The sequence below is a fragment of the Rhinoderma darwinii genome, chromosome 4 (assembly GCF_050947455.1).
Source record: "Rhinoderma darwinii isolate aRhiDar2 chromosome 4, aRhiDar2.hap1, whole genome shotgun sequence".
Lineage (NCBI taxonomy): Eukaryota > Metazoa > Chordata > Amphibia > Anura > Rhinodermatidae > Rhinoderma > Rhinoderma darwinii.
Genome location: NC_134690.1, coordinates 210,449,234 through 210,473,843, shown reverse-complemented (window position 1 = coordinate 210,473,843; position 24,610 = coordinate 210,449,234). Strand labels below are relative to the sequence as shown.

Here is a 24,610-nt window from a genome sequence, read left to right as displayed (position 1 = left end):
CCATTTTATTTAGGTGTATCCATATAAATGGCCCACCCTGTACTCACTGAGACTGTGTGTGTAACAGTACTGACCACCATGCCGTACCCTGTGCTTCTGTTAGGCACAGTAATAATAACCTACTCCATTTATATATTTATAAAATTATCAATGGGCCCATGAAGTATTATTTAGGCCCTGCTCACAACTGTGCTAGAGGCTCCATTAGGAGCTTCTGAAACAGATTCCGTAGTTTTTGCCAGACAAAATAGCACAGCATGCAACGCTATTTTGTCCAGCAAAATGATGGAAACCATAACGGAAACCAGGCAAAACATAAAAGTCAATGGGTTCCGTCGGGCACTGTTGGTTTCCATCCTGCGACGGATCTAGCGCTTTTGTTTATCCCATTATTCTGTTCCTCAGACGGAACAGGATAACGGAAATCGTACTGCAAATGTGAACAGACCCTTCGATAGGTAATAACCCTTAGACTTGAAGCCAAGTTTGAGCGAGTTTGTTGAAGATCCAAGAGAACATCCACCTCCTTTCTACATCACTCTCACACCTTCGGACAGCTTCCACTTCAGGGATCAGTCCTAGGTCCCCTCCTCTTTTCTCTCTACACAGCCCCCATTGGACAAACTATCAGCAGATTTGGCTTCCAGTACCATCTCTACGCTGATGACACCCAATTTTATACATCTGCCTGTGACATCACCCCTGCTCTAATACAAAACACCAGTGATTGTCTGTCTGCTGTCTATAACATCATGCCCTCTCTCTATCTGAAACGGAATCTTTCTAAAACTGAGCTCCTTATGCTCCCAGCATCTACTAACCTCCGTAAACCTGATGTCTCCATCTCTGTGTGTGGCACTACCATAAATCCTAAGCAGCACGCCCGCTGTCTCAGGGTTATTTTTTACTCCGATCTTACCTTTACTCCTCACATTCAATCACTAAGGCCCCATGCACACGACCGTAAAAAACCTCAGTTTTTGCGGACCGCAATTGCGGTCCGCAAAAACGGAGCCATTCACTTTCATTGAACACTGACACCTTTCCGTAGCACTACGGAAGGGTGTCCGTGCCGTGGAAATGTTCCGGGAATTATGGAACATGTCCGTTCTTTCGCATTTTGCGGGCCGTGCTCCCATACTTCGTATGGGAGCACGGCCCGAAAATGCGGCTGTCAGTCAGCGGCCGGCCGTGCCTGCAATTGCGGGACATGATTGCGGGCACGGTCGTGTGCATGGGGCCTTACACACTCCTGTCATTTTCACCTCAAAAATATCTCCAGAATCCTTTTCTTACTGAGGAAACAGCCAAAACTCTCATTGTTGTTCTGATTCACTCTCGTCTTGACTACTGTAACTCATTATTAGTCGGTCTTTCCCTCACTAAACTCTCACCTCTCCAATCTATCTTCAATGCCGCAGCCAGGCTCATCTTTCTGACCAACTACTACACCAACACCTCTATCCTCTGCCAGTCACTGCACTGGTTGCCCATCCCCTTCAGAATAAAATTCAAACTTATTACTCTCACCAACAAAGCTCTCCACAGTGCTGCACCTCCTTACATCTCCTCCCTCATCTCTGTCTACCAGCCTACTTGCACTCCACGTTCTGCCAACAACCTTAGATTAAAATCCTCCATAATCCGAACCTCCCACTCCCGTCTCCAAGATTTTTCTCATGCTGCACCAGTCCTCTGGAATGCGCTACCACAGACAACCAGATTAATTCCCAATATCCACAGTTTTAAACGTGCCTTGAAAACACATCTTTTTAGACAGGCCTATAACATTCCCTAATCTGACTCCTTTCTTTGGCCCCATTAGTCATCAGAATAAGATTCCCACACACATGTGTATAAAAGATGGCTGGACCATTGTACTGAACAAAAACTTTTACACATTGTGTCTCCCTTATTTCCTCATAGATTGTAAGCTCTTGCGAGCAGGGTCCTCAATCCCCTTGTTTGAATTGTAAATTAGCTTTGTCACAATGTAATGTCTGATATTGTTTGTTTCATGTTCCCGCTAAATTGTAAAGTGCTGCGTAATATGTTGGTGCTATATAAAGATTATTATTATTATTTATTATTGTAAAGTAATGCATCCAGGAGAATAAGGGGGAATAACTGTAGGCCACAACTTTTCAATATTCTAGTGTGTATGGGTCGTTTAATTTTTTGTAAAAATGTTTACCTATCTTTCATAAAATGTCCTTTTTTCTCTGCCTTTTTAAAAAATATTTCCTGTCAAATAATGTCTAGGAAAGTATCTTTGAAGTATTTTTTTCTATAGGCTAAACGAATGTCATAGTTTTATTATTTTTGCATACTTTCTTGTGCACTATACCAAGGTTACTGTTTTGTTTTTTTTAGCATAGGCAGTAATGTAGGGCTTAACACTATAAAAGTAAAAGCTTAAATTGGAGTCAATCCGGCGACATATGCCATACGATTGCATACATTTTTGGGCTGCTTTTTTTTTTTAATCTACAGAAAAAAACTATTTCTTCTAGCTAAGAACACTTAACCATTAACTATTAATTAAAATGTTTATCTCATTATGATAACTCCTTTTTACACTGAAACTAGACCAGTGATCCAGCTGGTCATAGATTCTCAGGCCATGCAAATTAATGGCTATTTATGTAATACATGGACCGCTCTGGCTAATAGACAGGGGTTCCAAACATAGGAAAACCGTATGTTATGTCCATATGCTCAGGGGTCTCAAGCTCGGCCGGGTAAGTGGGCCACATATAGAAAAAATGTGAAGTTGACGAGCCGCATTACTTTCAAATTTGATACAATGCAAAATTATTGTTAATTAATTAGTTATTTGAACTACCATAATACTACATTACTATAATAATACTACATTGCTATAGCAATACTACATTACTATAACAATACTACATTACTATAATACTACATTACTATAATAATACTACATTACCATAATAATACTACATTACTATAACAATACTACACTACTATAACAATACTACATTACTATAATACTACATTACTATAATAATACATTACTATAATACTACATTACTATAATACTACATTACTATAACAATACTACATTACTATAACAATACTGCATTACTATAACAATACTACACTACTATAATAATACTACTTTACTATAATACTAAATGACTATAAAAATACTACATTACTATAATAATACTACATTACTATAACACTACATTACTATAATAATATTACATTACTATAATAATACTACATTACTATAACAATACCACATTACTATAACAATACTACATTACTACAATACTACATTACTATAACACTACTGCATTACTATAATGCTACATTACTATAATAATAATAATACTACATTACTATAACAATAATACCACAATATTTTAATAATAGTACATTACTATAATACTACATTACTATAATACTACATTACGCTAATAATATTACATTACTATAAGAATACTACATTACTATGATCTAAATTACTATAAGAATACTACATTACTATGATCTACATTGCTATAATAATATTACATTATTATAAGAATACTACATTACTATGATCACCATTACTATAATACTACTACGTTACTATAATACTACATTACTCTAATAACATTACATTACTTTAATAATACTACATTACTATAATAATACTACATTACTATAAGAATACTACATTACTATGATCTACATTACTATAAGAACACTACATTACTATGATCTACGTTACTATAATAATATTACACTACTATAAGAATACTACATTATTATGATCTACATTACTATAATACTACTACATTACCACTTTACTATAATCCTACATTACTATAACAATACTACATTACTATAATAATAGCGGTAGGTTTAAACTTAACGGAAATTTGTGAGATTGCTCCACATGCTTAGTTCAACAATTCAGTTTTACAGTTTAAGTGTCACTAAATGCAGTCCGGCAGCACAGTTGGCAGCGTTTGGCAGACACACAAATGTCAAGATTAGGCAGCCCCTTTTTAGATATTGTCACAGAGCCCTCTATAGATACTGCCACAGTGCCCTCTGTAGATACTGCCACAGTGCCCTCTGTAGATACTGCCACAGTGCCCTCCGTAGATAATGCCACAGTGCCCTCTGTAGATAATGCCACACACCCACCGATAGATAATGCCACATTGCCCTCTCTAGATGCTGCCACAGTGCTCTCTGTAGATGCTGCCACAGTGCCCTCTGTAGATGCTGCCACAGTGCCCTCTGTAGATGCTGCCACAGTGCCCTCTGTAGATGCTGTCACAGTGCCCTCTATAGATGCTGCCACAGTGCCCTCTGTAGATACTGCCACATACACCCCTAGTAGATAGCTCCATTGGATCTCCCTCTAGCAGTGGAATCCCCAGCCAGAGCGTTGCCGATGCTTTGGCCAGGGATACCTCTGCTGGAGGAACCCCTGACGTTACTGTCCATACACCGTGACGTCAGGGACAACCCCAGAGCCGGTCTCCAAGAGCGGAGCAATAGTAAAGGCTCTGCTCCGGAACTCTGGGGAAGCCACTGACATCAGTGTCCATATATTGACAGTGATGTCAAGGGCTTGCCCAGAGCTGGAGTCCCGAAGCAGAGCCACTTCTAGCACTCGGCCTGGGATATCAGCGCTGCTCCTGACATCACTGTTCATATATGGACAGAGATGTCAGGGGCAACCCCAGAGACATCGATGTCCATATGTGTACAGTGATGTCAAGGGATTCCACAGAGTCCCGGAGCAGAGCATATACTAGCGCTCTGCCTGGGACTTTGGCTCTGCGGAAGCCCCAGACATCGTGTGTCCATATATGGACAGCGATGTCTGGGGATTCCACAGAGTCCCGGATGCAGGGCCTATACTAGCGCTCTGCCCGGGACTCCGCTCTGGGGAAGACCCTGAAAACACTGTCCATATATGGACAGCGATGTCAGGGAATTCCGCAGAGTCCCGGAGTAGAGCCTATACTAGCGCTATGCCTGGGACTCCGTTCTGGGGAAGCCCCAGACATCGTGTGTCCATATATGGGGAGTCCCGGAGCAGAGCCTATACTAGCGGCAATGTGTCCTGTGGCCCACAGATGACAGCCTCAGGGGCTGCTTGCGGCCCACGGGCCGCGTGCTTGAGACCTCTAATAGCATATATAGAGAGGGGTTCTTAATAGTAACTCAAAGATCACTACATACATAATTACATAGAATAAAAAAAGACACGTCTCCATCAAGTTTTCCTCTTTCTGATTTTGCTACTTGATCTTCATCAAGGCAACGCAGAATCATTTGCTTCAAGTTCTTGTAATGGTCTGTCTTCCTCAGTTGTATTCCATTTGCTGAGAATAAGAAACGTGTCAAAACCATGTTCACACAGGGCGGATACGCTGCGTAAATGTACACAGCATATCCTCCCTGCAGCCCAGGGAATTTCGTTTGAAAAACTGCATTAAATTGTGGTGCAGTTTTCTGGGTGGAATGTCTGCTGCAGAAAATAGCAGTTAAAAAAAAAGCCTATACTTACCCCAGTCTCCGTAGTCATGGCGTCACGTCCTTCTGTTGTCTCTGCAGGCCAGCCCTCTGGGATAAAATTTTATCCCATAAGACTGCTGCAGCCTGTGATTGGTCACATGAAGCGTCATCCCAGGACAGCCTGGATGGAGAAGCATAGTGATCTGGGTAAGTATAAGCATTTTTTTTCCTGAGTTGCGATTTTTGTGGCTTTTTCACCACAAAAATCGCAAAACATCTGCTATTTGTTGCGGGTTCTACCTCCCCATTGAATTCAATGGGGATAACCCGTGACAGTAAAGCAGCGATTTTGAATAATTAATTGACATGCTACGGATTAAAATGCAATGAGATTTGTTCAAATCTGATCCACTCTTCTGCTATTGTATTACACTACGGACTTTCCGCAATGAAATATGTTGCGGAAAATGTGCAGTGTTTACCCTACGCAGGGGTTATCCAGGTTATTTATTCATATGTCCTAATAAGGTATATGAATGTAATAGGGGCCAATAAAAAAAAAATTTGTTATTTATGAATATATGATAATAGTGCAGATGATAGTGATTCCTCGCCTGATAAATTGCCAACAGAAAACTGACTGCAGATTGGCTGACAGGGAACATGTGGGAATGTGATATTCCGCCAGCTTTCACGCTCTGTTGAAGGATTCCATCAAGTCCCATATTTTTATTATTTCAGTGTAGAAGAGAAAGCAGGCCAGACTTACTGAATTCTTTGATGGGTTACAATATCCCACATTGAATGGCATTAGTAAGAAGCAGGGGCGTAACTAGGAAAGACTGGGCCCCATAGCAAACTTTTGACTGGGGCCCCCCTCCCCTGGGTATCATACAACCCCCCCTTGTAGATAGTGTCTCCCTATAGATTCCGCCAAACAGCGCCCCCCGATAGATAGCACCATACAGCCTCCCTGAGGATAACGCCATACAGCCCCCCCTGTAGATAATGGCATACAGTTCCCCCTGTAGATAACGCCATACAGCCCTCCCCCTGTAGATATCGCCATACAGCCCTCCACCTGTAGATAACGCCATCTAGCCCCCTTTAGATAACGCCATACAGCCCCCTGTAGATAACGCCATACAGCCCCCAACCCCCCCCCCCCCAAAAAAAACGGCCTATAGTTTGTCCTACAAAAGAGATGTATCCACAGGATAGGGGATACATGTGTGATCGCTGGCAGCGATAAGGAGAATGGGTGACAGAAAGTCCCTCGAAGTTCTTTATGAAAAACCTCAGACTTCGGAGGTCTGCGCAGTTCAATAAAAATTAAAGGAGTGCTGGTGACGCATGCACACAAGCGCGACTGGTGCACAATTCATTTCTGTGGAGCTGCCAACAGACCCCAGAAGTGGCGGGCCCCGTAGCAGCTGCTACGGCTGCTACAGCGGTAGTTATGCCACTGGTAAGGAGCTTTCAGAGGCTTTGCCAAGGGCTCCTCAAAGTAAAATGCAAAATTCTCAGCATTACATTATGAAAATGAATTTAAGAAGAATGTTTGTACTTCACTGATGATAAAAATGTTCCCAACATGACATGTTCCATGTAAAAATATCATCTTTTGTTGGTTTGTTCATTACAGTAGACCACAAAGGCAAAGAAGAGAGGTACAAGAAGAGACGCACAAGCAAGGCAGGTATGCTAATTCTTTCTATTCTATTAAATTTCTATTTGTCAGGTAATTCTAGGTAATGTAGTAGTATATGATTTGTGTTTGCCTGACATGTTTATAATGTCTAAGGATAATGTAAGTTTTGTATGCTATCAATGAAATCTATTGAACCAAGATGAAAACCAGTGTGTAACAATGCAAATATAGCCATTGCAACCAATTTAACTGATATGGTACCCATCAACACAAGTTGTTGTCTAAAGTTACATAATGATTATTACAGACAAGTATATTATATGGTATATAATGCGGAGAAAATGCCTGTTCATTTTTATGACAGATGTATCAATGTTCTGTGAATGTACGCACTCTCATCTGCAGGACATGGAGGCAATCGCGAATGTGAGTTTATGATGTCGCTCAGAAAATTGTGGGTCACTCATGTTGGTCATATGATTCCAAAATGCAATTTGAATATTTTTTCACGAATGGCTTTAAAAGCTACACCAAAAACTGCATGTCTGAATCTAGCCTTCTGAATTCACACACAACATGTAGGTCAGGTTTCCATCACGTCTTTAGTGATGTTCTTTTAGTTTAATTTTTGTTTGCAGCAAGTTTTTGTTGTTTTATCCCCTATGATGTTTTTTCAAAAGCATAGCGTGTTCTAGAAGCAGTGTTTTTGAATGTGTTTTCCACCCATAGGTCTCTATTTTAACAAAAACAGCATCTGCCTGCTTGACCTTTGCCAATATTTATGGAATAGTTGTTCAAAGCGTACCTAAACTTTCTGGTGATTTTTCAGAATAAGCTGTCGCATGTTTGTGCATGAGGAATAACACAATTTCTGCACATTATATGACTTGTATTCTGAATTTCTTGCAGTTCTCCCCTTTGCGGGCTCTATCTCTAATTCTTGGTATTGTCTAAGCTAGTAGGCGGAGTCTAACTGCTATCATGTCTTTTATATGCTGCACAAAGAGAAGAGAACCTTGCGCTCCTTTCTCTATATACTGTAGCATATATATAAATAAAAGTAGTAACAATATAACAATATGGAGGAGATTATACAGCAGTAATGAGCAGTGCAGCTGTGAATTCAGCACTGGGGGGAGAGATATAGAACTTACTAGCAGCATTTCCGTGTTTCTCTCTGCCTCTCTCTCTCTCTCTCTCAGCTTCTGCTCCCTCCTCTCCCTCCCCTCTCCATAGACTTCTTAGGGAAGCTGCAATTTGATCCCTCAGTGAGCGAATAGTTTGTCTTGAGGAGATAGATTAAGCAGTACATTTAGAGTGATTGAACAGTTAGACTGGGTAAGCACATCATGATCAAAATGCATTTTTTTCCCACAACTTTTTGCCTTAATCTTTACTGTTAGGAAGTTTAAAAATCCAATTCACACTCTATGGTTATGTGGGTTAGTTGTGAATGCAACTGCATTTAAAAAAAAATTTAATGCATGTTCTGTGGCGTTTTCTTCATTGACTTCAATGTGGTACATGCAGTAACATGATGGAATTAATATATATAAAAGCCATACTGTCTTAGGCCAGGATCACATAGACATACACTATATGGACAAAAGTGTTGAGACACATTACACCTACAGGAGCTTTCTAAATGCCTATTCTATCTATAGGCATTAAAATCGGGTTGCCCCCCCCCCCCCCCCCCCTGCAGCTAAAACAGTTTCTACTCTTCTGGTACGGCTTTCTTAAAGATTTTGGAGTGTCTGTGGGAGTATTTGCCTATTCAACCTGAAGAGCATTTGTGAGGTCAGACACTGATGTTAAATGAGGGGGCCTGGCTCGCATTCTCTGTTCTAGTTCATTCCAAAGGTGTACGATGAGGTTGAGGTGAGGGCTCTGTGCAGGCCAAACAAGTTCTTCCACACCAAACTCACCCAACCGTGCCTTTATGGACCTTGATTTATGTACTGTGGCACAGTCATGCTGGAACAGAAAATTACCTTACCCAGACTGTTCCCACAAAGTTGTAAACATACAATTGTCCAAAATGTCTGCAGACACATTTAAATTTACCTTTACTAGAATGAAGTGGCCTAGGACAACCCCTGAAAAACAACCTCATAGCATTGTCCTTCCTCCACCAAACTTTACAGTTGACACAATGCAGTCAGGCAGGTAACGTTCTCCTGGCATTCGACAAACCCAGACTCATCCATCAGACTGCCAGATAGAGGATGGTGATTCATCACTCCACAGAACACGTTTCCACAGCTCCAGAGTCCAGTGGCGGCGTGCTTTACACCACTCCATCCAATGCTTGGTGATGTAAGGCTTTTGCATGCAGCTGCTCAACCATGGAAGCCAATTCAATTTTTTGGAGCCAAAACCAGAAGTGGATCCAAAAGGAATGAAAAGGTATAAAGAAAAGACTGATGCATCTCCTTTCTTTTATATCCACTTCTATGTTTGGCTAAAAAAAAAAACCTGATCCAGAAACTGCCACAAAAACTGCATCAAGACTGCGTGTGTGATGCTGGCATTGTGGTGCTTTAGTGACGCAGCTTTGTGCCAAACCACTATCACTTTGTGTGAATACACAGTATTTCTGATTCTGACACTAATCCTAAGTGATAGCAGTTAGTATACTGCCTGGAGGACCAGATGTCTAAACAGACGTATTAATTTAAAGGGACATTTTATTTCCTATGTAAACATTACTATAATTTAGTTGTTCTTTAGTCAACCCATGTAGCATGAGGGAGTCTATACTTGTGACAAGCACGTACCATCTCAGATACAATACGTAATAAAATTAGTTGCTTAGCTATATACTAGTCCCGCTGTGAAAATTATCTAAAATCTTTATAGACAAACAATACAGACCTCATTTTAATGTGATTAATACCTTTCAATAGCTGTGGATACCAGTTTGAGTGAAAAATTGCATTAGAGCTTTACCATGGACAAAATGCCATGATTCTTCAGCTGCCTGGATACAGAACAATAGGTGATTCTTTGTTGTGTCGAGGCAATAGCTCTGCAGCTGATAGTATTGCACTTATTGACATAAAGCACTGGTTAAGCAGTTTACCCTGCCAGAGGCATCACGTGTCATACTTGCTTTTCTGAGTATCTCCATTTATTCCTGGAAAAGAGCCAGTTGGCTTCTATTTGGGATATTTATAATCTAATGCGTAGCTTAACAGTCTGTCATGGACATATATCTACATTCTTTAGATTTCAATTATCAGTTTTAAAATGGAATACTCCTATTAACCTTATATTTTTTCCAATTAAATAAAATTTCCTACATGACGCTTAACCATTCTGTAAACAGCAAGTTACTTAAAGGAACAGTGTCATGGCAAATAATTTTTTTATATGTTAAAGATGTTAGTGCTTTAATAAAAACGTTTTTATTCATTTGTGTGTTTGTGTTTTACTTTTTCTTATTTTTACACTTTTTCTTCCCTATGGGGGCTGCCATTTTTTGTTCCATTTCTGTGTGTGTCGATTAACGACACACACAGACATGGAATACGGCAGCCACAGTCCCATAGGGACTGCGAACGGCTCCCGTCCCATTGACTGCCGTGTACGGCGTCTGTGTGGGAACTGCGCATGCGCCGCTCCCACACAGTCCTATTCGAAATTGGCGCCGTCCGGCGCCATTTTCCTGTGGACCGGAAGTCGCGGCCGGACAGTAATATTACTACTTCCGGTCGCGGCTTCCGGACTTGTGCACATGGAACAGCGGCAGCAAACGGAGCGGACGGGCTGGAGGGAGCCGCGGCGGCAGGAGCAGGTAAGAGATTTCAATGTATGTTAGTGTTTGTGTGTGTTTACTACTGTATGTAAACCTACTACACTGTGGGTTACCTCAAAAAATGGCGACACACAGTGTAGGAGGTTAAACCTTTCAAAACCCTCGTTTATCCCGGCACTAGCCAGGATAAAGGAGGGGGGGATGCTGAGAGCTCACTAGAGCGAGGGCTTTTAACCCAATGTTGCAATGCTGCAATTTTGGGAACAGCCCCATCTAGTGACCAAAAATGGGTAGTATTATAAATTAGAAATAATTTATAATATTTCCTGGCTCGTGCCAAAAAAAAAAAAAATATTTGAACAATGTTTAATCACCCACACACTAAATGTTTAATTTTTAAAAAAAAAACATGTTTTTCTGGCAACACATTCCCTTTAACATCTTCTTGCCTTTATTTGCTGTAAACTCACCCTAACAGAATAATCAGTGTTATCAAAGACAGAGATTTAAAGAGGCTCTGTCGCCACATTATAAGTGGCCTATCTTGTACATGATGTGATCGGCGCTATAATGTAGATTACAGCAGTGTTTTTTATTTAGAAATATTTATGACCTATATTAGATTTATGCTACTGAGTTTCTTAATGGACAACTGGGCGTGTTTTACTTCTTGACCAAGCGGGCGTTGTGGAGAGAAGTGTATGACGCTGACCAATCAGCGTCATACACTTCTCCCCATTCATTTACACAGCACAGTGATCTAGCTAGATCACTATGTGCAGCCACATACACACATTAACGTTACTCAACTGTCCTGACAGTGAATAGAGATCACTACCAGCCAGGACGTGATGTCTATTTAGAATCCTGACACTTCGGTAACGTTTGTGTGAGACTTACAGCAAGGCAAGCATAATCTCGCGAGATTACGCTGTAAACTGTCATTTAAAACGAGATTACGCTTGCCTTGCTGTAAATCTCACACAAACGTTACAGAAGTGTCAGGATTGTCAATAGACGTCCTGGCTGGTAGTGATGTCTATTCACTGTCAGGAACACTTGAGTAACCTTAGTGTGTGTGTATGTAAATGGTCAGCGTTACGCACTTCTCTCCACAACGCCCACTTGGTCAAAAAGTAAAACACGCACAGTTGTCCATTAAGAAAGTTATTAGCATAAAGCTAATATAGGTCATAACTTAATAAATAAAAAACACTGCTGTATTCTACATTACAGCGCCGATCACATTATGTACAAGATAGGCCACTTATAATCTGGTGACAGAGCCTCTTTAAAATAAATTTTAAAAAAGTCACTTTTAACCCCTTCAGGACACAGCCTGTTTTGGCCTTAAAGACAAAGCCGATTTTTTTTAAATTTAACATGTGTCACTATATGTGGTAATAACTTTGGAATGCTTTTACCTATCCAAGCGATTCTGAGATTGTTTTCTCGTGACATATTGTACTTTATGTTAGTGAAAAAAAATTGGTTGATAAATTAAATATTCATTTGTGAAAAACACCACAATTTAGAGAAAATTAGGAAAAATTAGCGCTTTTCTAAATTTAAATGTATCTGCTTGTAAAACAGATAGTAATATCACACAAAATTGCTACTATTTCACATATCCAATATGTCTACTTTATGTTGGCATTGTTTTTTTTACATTCTTTTCTTTTTCTAGGACTTTACAAGGCTTGGAACTTTAGCAGCAATTTCTCACATATTCAAGAAAATTTCAATAGGGCTAATTTTAGAGGGACCAGTTCAAATGTGAAGTGGCTTTGAGGGGCCCATACAATATAAACCCCCATAAATCGCCCCCACTTTAAAAACTGCACCCCTCAAAGTATTCAAAACAGCATTAAGAAAGTTTCTTTAAAAATTTCATTTTTTTTTGCAGAAATTCATATTTAATCCTTTTTTTCTGAGGGTTTTACCAGAGAAACGAAACTCAATATTTATTGCCCAGATTCTGCTATTCTTAGAAATATACCACATGTGGCCCTAGTGTGCTTATTGACTGAAACACAGGTCTCAGAAGCAGAGGAGCACCTGTAGGACTTTGGGGCCTTTTATTAGAATATATTTTAGGCACCATGTCCGGTTTGAAGAGGTCTTGTGGGGCCAAAACAGTGTAAACACTCAGAAAAAGACACCATTTGGCAAACTACACCCCTCAAGGGATTTATCAAGGAGTATAGTGGACATTTTGATCCAACAGGTTTTTTTGCAAAATTTAGTGGGATTGAGGCAGTGAAAATGAAAATCTAAATTTTTTCCAGTAGAAATTTTAAATTTTTACAAGGCATAAAGGACAAAAGACACTCCAAAATTTAAAAAGCAATTTCTCCCAATTATGGTAATACCCCATATGTGGTAATAAACTGCTGCTTGGACACACGGCAGAACTTAGAAGGGAAGGAGCACCATTTGGCTTTTGGAGCTCAAGTTTTGCTGCAATGGTTTTCGGATGCCATGTCGCATTTGCAAAGCCGCTGTGGGACCAAAACAGTGGAAAATCCCCAAAGTGACCCCATTTGGGAAACTGCACCCTCAAGGAATTTTTCAAGGGGTATAGTAAGCATTTTGACCCCCATGGGTTTTTTGCAGACTTTAGTGGAATTAGGCCGTGAAAATGAAAATCTACGTTTTTTTTCCAATAAAATGTCGTTTTAGCTCAGATTTTTCAATTTTCATAATAAATAAAGGAGAAAATGCACCTCAAAATTTGGAAAGCAACCTCTTCTGAGCACAGCAATAGCCCATATGTGGCAATAAACTGGTTTGCAGCGCCATGTCATATATGCAAAGCCCCTGCGGGACCAAATCAGTGGAAACCCCCAAAAGTGACCCCATTTGGGAAACTACACCCCTGATGGAATTTATCTAGGGGTATAAGGTACATTTTGACCCCACAGGTTTTTTGCCGAATGTAGTGGAATTAGGCCATAAAATTTAAAAGCTAAATTTTTTTCCAATAAAACATGGATATTTTCAATTTTTACAAGGAAAAAAGGAGATAAAGTACCCCAACATTTGAAAAGCAATTTCTCCTGATACAGCAATACCCCATGTCACATTTCAAAAGCCCCTGCAGGGCCAAAACAGTAGGAGCCCGCCAAAAGTGACCCATTTGGGAAACTACACACCTTAAGGAATCTATCTAGTGGTATAATGAGTATTCAAACCCTACACTTCTTTTGCGGAATTTATTGTAATTAGGCCGTAAAAATGAATATCAAATTTTTTCCACTAAAAAGTACATTTTTTTCATTTTCACAAGGGATAAAGGAGAAAGCCGGCAAAATTTGTAAAGCAATTTCTCACGACTAAGGAAATTCCCCACATGTGGTCATAACCTGCTATTTGGATACACAGCAAGGCTCTAAAGAGAAGCAGCGCAATATGGTTTTTGATGTGGAGATTTTACAATATTAGTTTTCTGACACCATGTTGCATTGAGCTAAGGTACCAGTACAGTGGAAAACCACAAAAAATTACCCCATTTTGGAAACTACATCCCTGAAGAAATTCATCTAGAGGTATTGTGAGCATTTTGACCCCGCAAGTGTTTTGCAGAAATTAGTGCACAGTGGATGTTGCACATTGAAAATTGCGATTTTTCCACTGATATGCCATCTCAGTGATGAATATGTTGTTCCCAGTTTGTGCCACTGGAGACACATACCACATAAATTGTTAAGCAGGTTCTCCAGAGTACAGTAATACCCCATATGTGGTCATAAACTGCTGTTTGGGCAAACTGTCAGGCTCAGAAGGACTGCCATTTGGCTTTTGGAGTGCAGATTTTACTTGGTAGTAGTTTTGTTTGGGGTTTTACTGGTATTTCAGCTTATAATGTGGGGGCATATGCAAGCTGTGCGGAATATATCAAGGTTTATGTAAGCTGTGAGGCAGGGGCGTAACTAGGAAAGACTGGGCCCCATAGCAAACTTTTGACTGGGGCCCCCCCTCCCCTGGGTGTCACACAACCCCCCCCCTTGTAGATAGTGCCTTTTTTTACAGCCCCCCCTGTAGATAATGCCATACAGCCCCCCCTCTGTAGATAGCGCCATACATCCCCCTGTAGAGAACGCCATACAGCCCCCCTGTAGATAACGCCATACAGCCCCCCTGCAGAGAACGCCATACAGCCACCACCTGTAGAGAACGCCATACAGCCCCCCCTGTAGGGAACGCCATACGCAGCAGCCTGCCACTAACGGCACCCGGCGATCATGTGACCAGTCACATGATCACCGGGAGGAATAGAGACAGTGCCGCTGCTGCTGTCTCTATTCCTGTACACAGCGTTCATTCAGCGCTGTGTACAAGTGATCAGAGAAGACAGAAGCAGCGAAAGCTGCTTCTATCTTCTCCTCAGGGTCCCCGGCAGTCACTGACAGCCGGAGACCCGACATTCAGCTGCCCGATCGCGCGGGCAGCAAGTTAAAACCCGAGCCGTAGAAAGTCTATGGCTCGGGTTTTAAGGACCCTGACCGCTGGCTGTAAAAATACAGCCAGCGGTCGGGAACCAGTTAATGGCAGAGCGGGGAGATACCTCCCTGCTCTGCCGTAGTGTTCAGTGGCGTCCCGCTGTAGCAGCCATAGCGGCTGCTAGCGGAGCCTCCGGCCATGGTGGGGGCCCGTGCCGGCGGGCGACACGGGCCCCCTCATGCCGCGGGCCCCGTAGCAGCCGCTACTGCTGCTACGGCGGTAGTTACGCCACTGCTGTGAGGAGTACATCAGGGTATATGTAAGACATGTGGAGCACATCAGGGTATATGTAAGATTTGTGGAGTACATCAGGGTATATGTAAGATGGGGGAGTACATCAGGGTATATGTAAACTGGGCGGAGTGCTTCAGATTATATGTAAACTGGGCGGAGTACATCAGGGCATAATAGGATGATGTAATAATGGGGTGAATGAATAATAAAATTACTAATCCACGAATTGGTGTGGTACGCTTTGAACCAATCCTTAATGCACATGCCGGGTCTTTTGGGTATTGTACAAAACATCTGCGCTCCTTTATTATCTAATCTTGGACTACTTCACTAGCCCTATAAGCAGCACAAGGCCCTAAAGTGTCCTCAACTCCGCTGCATCTACGGGGTCCACCTGTGGGGTCTAACAGATGAGAGTGTGGGGTTTTTAGTGAAAAACTACAGGACCTAAAAAATTAGTCGGGGTCGTCATTTTGCATCATTGTGAATCATTGCGTTTTGAGTCATAACGTGTTATTTTTCCATTGACGGAGCTGTGTGAGGGCTTGTTTTTTGTGCAAACGAGCTGTAATTTTTATTAGTTCCATTTTGGGGTATGTGCGATTTTTTTTATCACTATTTATTCCGTTTTTTGGGAGACGAGGAAATAAAAAAATAGCAATTCTAGCACTGTTTTGTTTAGTCTTTTTTACAGTGTTCACCGTGCAGTATAAACAACATGTTAACTTCATTCTGTGAGTTGATATGATTACAGCAATACCAAATTTATATTGTTGTTTTACATTTTACTATCTTCCCACAATAAAAATACTCTATCTAAAAAATCATGTTTCAGTGTCTCTATTTTCTGACAGCCATAACGTTTTTATTTTTACGTTGATATCGCTGTGGGATGGCTTGTTTCTTTTCGTGACGAACTGTAGTTTTTGTGGGTACCATTTTGAAGTACTTGCGGCTTTTTGATCACTTTTGAGGCAAGGTGACCAAAAAATAAATTCTGTCCTTGTTTTTTATTATTTTTTTTTTACGGTTTTCATTATGCGGTACAAATAACGTGATATTTTTATAGTTCAGGCCATTCCGAACACGGCGATACCTATAATGTATAGTTTTATTTATTTTTAGGCCCATGCACATGAACGTGCTTTTGCGGCCGCAATTCCCCTGAAAATCCACGGGAGAATTGCGGCCCCATTAATTTCTATGGGGCCATGCACACGACCGGGGTTTCCATGGCCCAGGAGCCTGGACTGCAGAAAGAACGGGCATGTCTTATTACGGCCGTGTTCTGCGGTCCAGGCTCATAGAGAATAATGGATGCGGCCATGTGCACGGCCCGCGATTTGCAGGCGGCTCACGGGTGACACTCCGCTGCCAGCCAACCCGAAAATCACGGCCGTGCACATGGCTACGGTCGTGTGCATGAGGCCTTATTTTTTTCAATTGTAAAGGACTTGATCAGGAAACTGGGCGATTATTGTTTTTATTACCTAAAACGTTTTATTTATTTATATTTCTTAAACATTTTTTTTGTACTTTTTTTTACTTAGTTTTTTTACACTTACATGATCGCCGCATTGAAGGTGTTAAACGGAGGTGATCATTGGTAACTGCGATCGCTGCCGTTGCAGCGGGATTTCAGCTGTATATTACAGCTGACACCTGCTGAATATGAAGCGAGCACAGCTCCTGTGCCCGCTTCATCTACATGACGGGTCTGGTACGTCGGATTGCGGTAAGTTACTTGCAATGTCGACGTACCAGACCAGTCACTTTGCAGGATGGGCTTAAAGATTATCTGTCCCTCTTTCCAGCCCAGCGTGATCTCAGCTTCAGTCATGAGATCACGCTGTGTTGCTGGGTTGGAAATAGGAGAACTGTTGATGCTGATTGGACAGCGTCATACAGAAAACATTACACCGACCAGAGAGAAAAGAAAGTCACCTCCCATTTGGCAAATATAGCCAAATTAGCATATCTAGAAAAAAGCACATAACTTTGCAAATAATAAACATTTTGAAACACAATTGACACTGTAGTTATCAGCATCATAGCGCCTATTAGATTAGTTAGCAGATAGGGAATTAATAAACTAGAGACAGATCCTTTTTAAAGAGGCTCTGTCACCACATTATAAGTGCCCTATCTCCTACATAAGGAGATCGGCACTTTAATATAGGTGACAGTAATGCTTTTTATTTTAGAAAAACGATCTATTTTAAACCACTTTATGAGCGATTTTTAGCTTTATGCTAATGTGTTTCTTAATGCCCAAGTGGGCGTGTTTTTACGTTAGACCAAGTGGGCGTGCTCTGACTAGAATATAAGGATTCGAGCTTAGATGTTGAATTTATGCCCTGAATTCTAACTTTCAAATGCTAACCAAGATCAAAGCTCAAAGTGCAATATTCAGAAAACAGCAACCATTTGGAATCAGGAAGAAGGATAAAAAAATCTTACATCTAAAGCCCCATGCACACGAGCATGTTTTTGCGCACGCAATTCACCCGCATTCATTTCTGTGGGCCCATGCACACGACCGTGGTTTACACGGTCCGTGCATTGCCCGGGAGCCTGGACCGCAAAAAGATAGGACATGTCTTATTACGGACGTATTTTGTGGTCCAGGCTCATTGAAATAAATGTACACGGCCATGTGTTCGAGCCGTAAATCATGGGCTGTGCACACTACTATGGTCGTGTGCCTGAGCCCTTAGTTCTGTGTAGGGGAGGGTTAGCAGGGGTAGCTTCAAATGACAGCAGAAATAAAGAACAAAATCTGTTACTTTCATCTATCCCCCTCTTCAGTCTTCCAGAGAGGATATGTGCACTCTGATTGTGCCGTTTAGGGGGCTTTTATTTTTCTTCCAAAGGAATGAGAAGATGAGCCTATTCAGACCACTTGTCATCTCCATCCCTCAAATGTTTACTGGCATGTAGATTGCAGAGATTTATGGTCTCTTCAGTTCAGTGCATCTGTACGTAGGCTTAAAGGGGTTGTCCCAGTATTAAATATTATTGCAATATAATTTAGCATTACAATCGAATTACCGTACTTTTGTTACGAAAATGCTCCAGTTGTGAGATATTAAAATTACTTTATTCCCTCTACCTTTACTTTATTATAATGGCACCTCCTGGTGTTCGGTATAGTAATGTGCACGTCCTCTTACTGAGCTGAATGAGGAAGGACCCACATGCTCAGTTACACTCTTCAACTGTCACCAGCCAATAGAAAATGCCTTCTCCTGCTTGTCAGTAAAGAAGCAGAGAGGAAGCTTTTATCCAGAAACACAGCTTGTAGGGTGGATGGAGACTCACACAGTAAGGCGTCATGTACACGGCCGTGCATTAGCGCCCATATACTATCCGCAATTGTGGAGCAGCAATTGCGGATAGCATAAAACATTATACGGTCCGCAATTGCGGTTTGGGCTCATTGAAATCAATATACATTCTGTGTGTGCACGGTCCGTGATTGTGGACAGCCCGCGGATGACACTCCATGGCCCGTCCGTGCCGTAATTAGGGACCGTGCACACAGCTACAGCCATGTACATGAGGCCCTAGAAACACACAGGAGAGCCAGCAGTCTGCTTAGCTGAAGAAAGAGCCTGCACACAGCACTGCTTACATACAGCATTGAGTTCTCCCCTATCTCTGTGTGTAAGCTGCAAGCTCCCCCTCTTCTTGAGTTATATAGGCCTGAGATCTCCCCATTTAGAGCAATGATTGGGGATATCTCTGGATCCATGTGAGATACAGGGCTGGTTCTAGCTTTGTTAGAAATAAATTGTCCTGCACTATATTATCTCTGATTTTGGTTTTTTTCAATAATTCTGGGATAACCCCTTTGAATGGCATTTTAGAACTTTGCACATCTGAAACTTTTTTCATTAGAAGATGTTGTGCATCTCAGGCTCTGCTTGGCTTTACTTTTAGCCACAAACATTAATATTTATGCATTTTTTTTAATGAAATGTAATGCTTTGATTCAAAATTTCATGGAGGCCCCCATGAGTGTAAAGTGCTAGGGGACAATTTCACAATATGCCAGGTCTCTTTTTATGGAAATATATTTGTATAAGAATATACTGTAATCTGATTTCTACTTTTATAAGGTTCAGGTTCTATTTGTTGAAAGTCTGAAAGTCAAAGGATTAAGTCATACTCCTATTTATTTCTTTAAAGGGTGAACTGTATATACAAATTTTCCAAAGTCTAACAAAAAACGAAATGGACTATATTTAAATGACTTACGAGGCATAGTCGATCTGCCAGAAATGGCAGAATCATCAAGAAAGTATGTGTTATGCTAACTGTGGCCACAGGGGCTGTGCTGGAGACATTATGGCTGGTACTAGGGACAATGTGGCTGGTACTGGCGGTACTATACACACTATGGTTTGGTTGGTGAGGCCCCGGAAAAAACATTTGAGAAACCCTGCAATAGAGAGTGTTTAAACTATGTTAGCACTGCACATATATTTACTGGAAATATAACATTCTAAGCAAAACAGAAATCAAAGTAGAGCCAAAGGTGTTCACAAGCTCTATAGAATCCTTTTGCTCTCGAAATTGGTGGTAGGAAGTCTAATATCACAGCTTTTACCAACGTGATCTTCTCTCTTGCATCTATAACAAATATGTAGATCATTTTCTAGATTTCTGTACAGAGAGTGAGGGGCGACCCTCTCATTAAGGCCTTGATGCTAAATATAAGCATCTGGAATGGAGTCACTTTGTTAGGTTAAAGTACTTAAAAGGTTAAGGTACTCCATGATAAATTCATCATGTCATTTTTGTGGGTCCAAATTTTATCTTACTGTATCTTAAAATGGTTATCCGGCTTATTAAAATTGAGGGCCTATTCTTGGGAAAGGCCATCAATATTAGATTACTTGAATGGGACAGTGGTGCAATACCTTGCACAGCCAGCCCATATGTAACGGCCCGTGTAAGTACGAACGGAGAGAAAGATGTAAACTATGGAGGCAGCGGCGCCGGTACAATTGCCGCGGCCACTTCAAACAGCTGATCGGCCGACAGTCTAACCCCCACCGACAGGCCATGAATTTTAATAACCCGGATAACCCCTTTAACCTTTTGTTTTATACATGCATACATATTAAAAAGTGTTCAATGTCTATTACTGTTATCCAATATTTATTTTGTAATGGTGTACTATGTATAGCTAGATTAAGTTTAACAAACTGTGCATTTTTGATACAGCCCAGTTTTCAAAAGAAGTCCAGATATCACAAAATCGCCGCTCACAAAGTCTGAACAACTTCTTCGAATAGACGACCACGACTTTACTATGAGACCTGGCTTTGGGGGTAAGTTACAAATTCTGTGTTCCTTGCGATGCATGATAATGTATGCTTATTCTAGCATAATAAGACTATAACAGGAGAGATTAAATATAATTATTGCTAATAAATATTATAAAAACCAAAAAAGAACAGAAGAGGGAAACAGACAAAAGAAAGTAATACGGAGCCTTGCAAAAGTATTAAAAAGCTTGCCCCTTGCTACCGACCAACAAATCATACACTAAATTGTTTTCTGATCTGCAATTTTGTTATGTCAAAACACAGATACTCACACTTACAGGGTAATGCAATAAACTCATGTTAAAACATAATAAAAAAAAATTATGATATAAGGATGAAATCCACTCGTTTTTTGTAGTGCTATTTTGTATAGCAATAACAGATTTATGCCTTTGGGGTAAAATGCAATAGATTTGCATACAGTTCTTAAAGGGAATCTATATACTATATACAGAAAGGGTAGAGCAGTGTAACCATACCTGTGGTTTTGGTCAAGTCAAGCACGGAGAAATCTACGTTTTCATTTCCCCAGCGCTGCGATCGCAAGTACCCTCTCTGCTCTGAGTGAAGGTTCTAGAGGTCTCCAGATTGGATGCTAGAGCCATCACTCAAAGCAGAAGGGAGTGACTGGCAGCGTTTAGTAAAGAGAGCCTTGCAATCGCGGAGTTGGGGACATTAAGGCATTAGTGAACTAGGACATTAAGGCCTAGTTCACACAGAATTTTTTTGTGCTGTCTGACGCAAAAACCGCATAGGAAACCGCTCCAAAAAGAGGCAGAAATCTCCTCCCATTGACACTATTGCTTTATGACCTTCATGTGTTTCCGCCTCTGACCACCGATTGACATGGGAGGCAGAGAAAGTGTTTTTTGCTGCAAATTTTGCACGCAGCGCTCAATGCCTGCGGACGAAAAATTCCCAGAAAAACGCTGCAAAAAACGCGGCAGAGAGTGCAGGCAGGTCAAAATCTGCCTCAAAATTACGCAGATTTTTCTGCCTTCAAAAAACTCCATGTGAAAATACCTTTGCGCTGCTCTCCCCTGTATATAGAGTTGTCATCAGTTTCGTGGGGTTTTAAACTACTGCCAGATTCCAAGGCTGGGTTCACACGACCTATTTTCAGGCGTAAACGAGGCGTATTATGCCTCGATTTACGCCTGAAAATACGGCTCCAATACGTCGGCAAACATCTGCCCATTCATTTTAATGGGTTTGCCGAAGTACTGTGCCGACAACCTGTAATTTATGCGTCGTCGTTTGACAGCTGTCAAACGACGACGCGTAAAATGACTGCCTCGTCAGGACACTTCTTTAGACGTAATTTGAGCCATTTTTCATTTAATTCAATGAAGAACAGCTCAACATTATGGCCGTCAGTGACGCCTCGCAAAATGCGAGTACGAGCAATTACGTCTGAAATGACGGAGCTGTTTTCTCCTGAAAACAGCTCCGTAATTTCAAACGTAAATGCAGTTTACATGTGCACATAGCCTAAGGGATGTTTGCCAACGTATTGGAGCCGTATTTTCAGGCGTAAATCGGGCATAATACGCCTCGTTTACGCCTGAAAATAGGTCGTGTGAACCCAGCCTAATTGTTTAATGCTGTTTTGCCACAGGTTGTTCATTTATTTTTTGTGATGCTTGTGTCCCTCAATTGTCAAACAGTACCTGAATTTCTCAATTGCTCTTTGTTCCAGAGGTAGTTTAGTTTTACTTGGGCTTGTGTTTTTAATCTTTTGCTGAGGTTTAATTTTTTTGTTAGATTAAAACTTGTTTTCTTGCAGTATTTCTCTGTACCATCAAGATTAAAAAATGTGATCTCTTTATTAACCAAAAAAGGGTAGGCTGGAAATATAGACTTCAGACGTAATGGTATATATAATTCACATGTACCTGTATATAGACTTCCCTTGGGCAAAAAATCTAATAGGGCCCCAGCATAATTGTAAAATTATGTGCACAAATAGGCCATTATTGTCTGGGAGAGTCACAGAGTTTTATCAGAACACCAAAATGAATTCAGACTGCTTCATCAGACCCCAAACTGTATTCAGACCCCAGACGATATCCCAAAATAAATTCAAACCTCAGACCAGACCCGAAAACAAATTCAAACCTCAGACCTAACCCCAAAATTAATTCATACCGTACACCCCTAAATACCCCAGACCAGTCCCAATATTAGTCCAGACCCACAGACCAGACTCTAAAATGAATTCAGACCCCAGACCTTTAAATTAATTCAGTCCCCACATCAGACTCTAAAATTAATACAGACCAACAATTAATTCAGACTCCAGACAAGACGCCCTAATTAATTTAGACCCAACCCCAAAATTAATGCAGGCTCCAGACAGATCCTAAAATAAATGTAGAACCCAAAAACCCTAAATAAAGCCAGACCAGATCCTAAAATTAATGCAGACTACTAAATAAATTGACCCTAGATACGACCCTGAAATAAATCCAGACCAGACCCCTAATTAAATTCAGACCCCAGTGTCTAAAATTGATCCAGACTAGAACTCCAAACTGAATTGCGACATCTTCATAAGACCCCAAAATGTATTCAGGCTCCGGATCAGACCAAACATAAATTCAAAACTCGATCAGACCTCATAATTAATTCATATCCCATACCTCTTAATAAATTCAGATCACGGACCAGACCCTAAAATGAATTCAGACCCCAGATTCCTAAAAAAAAAGTCAGACTCCAGACTAGACCTCAAAATAAATTGAGGTAAGACACCAAAATGAATTCAGATCTCAGAACAGACCTTAAAATTCATGCAAACCTAAGATTACTAAAAAAATGTACCCCTAAAATTAATCGGACCAGAACCGTAATTCATTCAGACCCCAAACCCGACCCCAAAATGAATTAAAACCCCAGACCTCTAATAAAATTCAGATACCAGACCCTAAAATTAATCCAGACCTGAGACTGTCTGACTCTGTTGGGGCTCCTAAGTCCCGCTGGATGGTTGAGGGCCCAATCAGGTGACATGAATGCCCTCCCCATAATGTAGCCCTACATCGACTTCACATGTGCCCACATATAAAATTCCCATGTTCCTATATATAGACATCGCATGTATCCATGAATAGTTTTCACATTTACTCGTTTATTGAATTCAAAGGTACGGTACCTGTATATAGACTTCATATATACCCATATACAAATTTGACTATACATGTACCCGTATACAAATTTCCCATGCACCAATATACAGACAGTTTTCTTTTCTTTTGTACCCTGTGCCATATACTGCATAAAGCTATCGTCACTAGTGGGCTGGTTGACTGCCAACCACATAGTTCTTGTTAATTATAGCTGCGGTCTAAAACCTATTCACTCTGGGTTTCTGATCAAGCTTATCTGTACATGGCCGCTGATTAGACACTCAGGAAGATGGCAAGGGGAGAAAAGGGATGAGATTGGCGGCCCCTGTATAATCGAGCAACAATCAATCGGCAGAAAATAATCAGTGCTCATTCTCACCAGAAGGAAATAGCTCGTCCACTAGCCCAGTTAGTTCACTGTTTGGTCCTTAAAGTGTAGCTAAACGTTCGTCAAACTTCTGACATATCATAGTGACATGTCAGAAGTTTGGATTGGTGGGGGTAC

General features: G+C 40.9%; 1 protein-coding gene across 1 annotated transcript in view; it reads left to right on the top strand.

Moving 5' to 3' along the window:
- The window catches only part of LOC142761005 (gamma-aminobutyric acid receptor subunit rho-1), a 138,461-nt gene that overhangs the window by 63,956 nt on the left and 49,895 nt on the right, over window positions 1-24,610 (top strand). Inside the window, exons 2-3 of the mRNA XM_075864180.1 lie at window positions 7,139-7,192; window positions 20,874-20,980. Coding sequence (XP_075720295.1) covers window positions 7,139-7,192; window positions 20,874-20,980 — 161 coding nt within the window. The remainder of the gene's footprint in view (window positions 1-7,138; window positions 7,193-20,873; window positions 20,981-24,610) is intronic.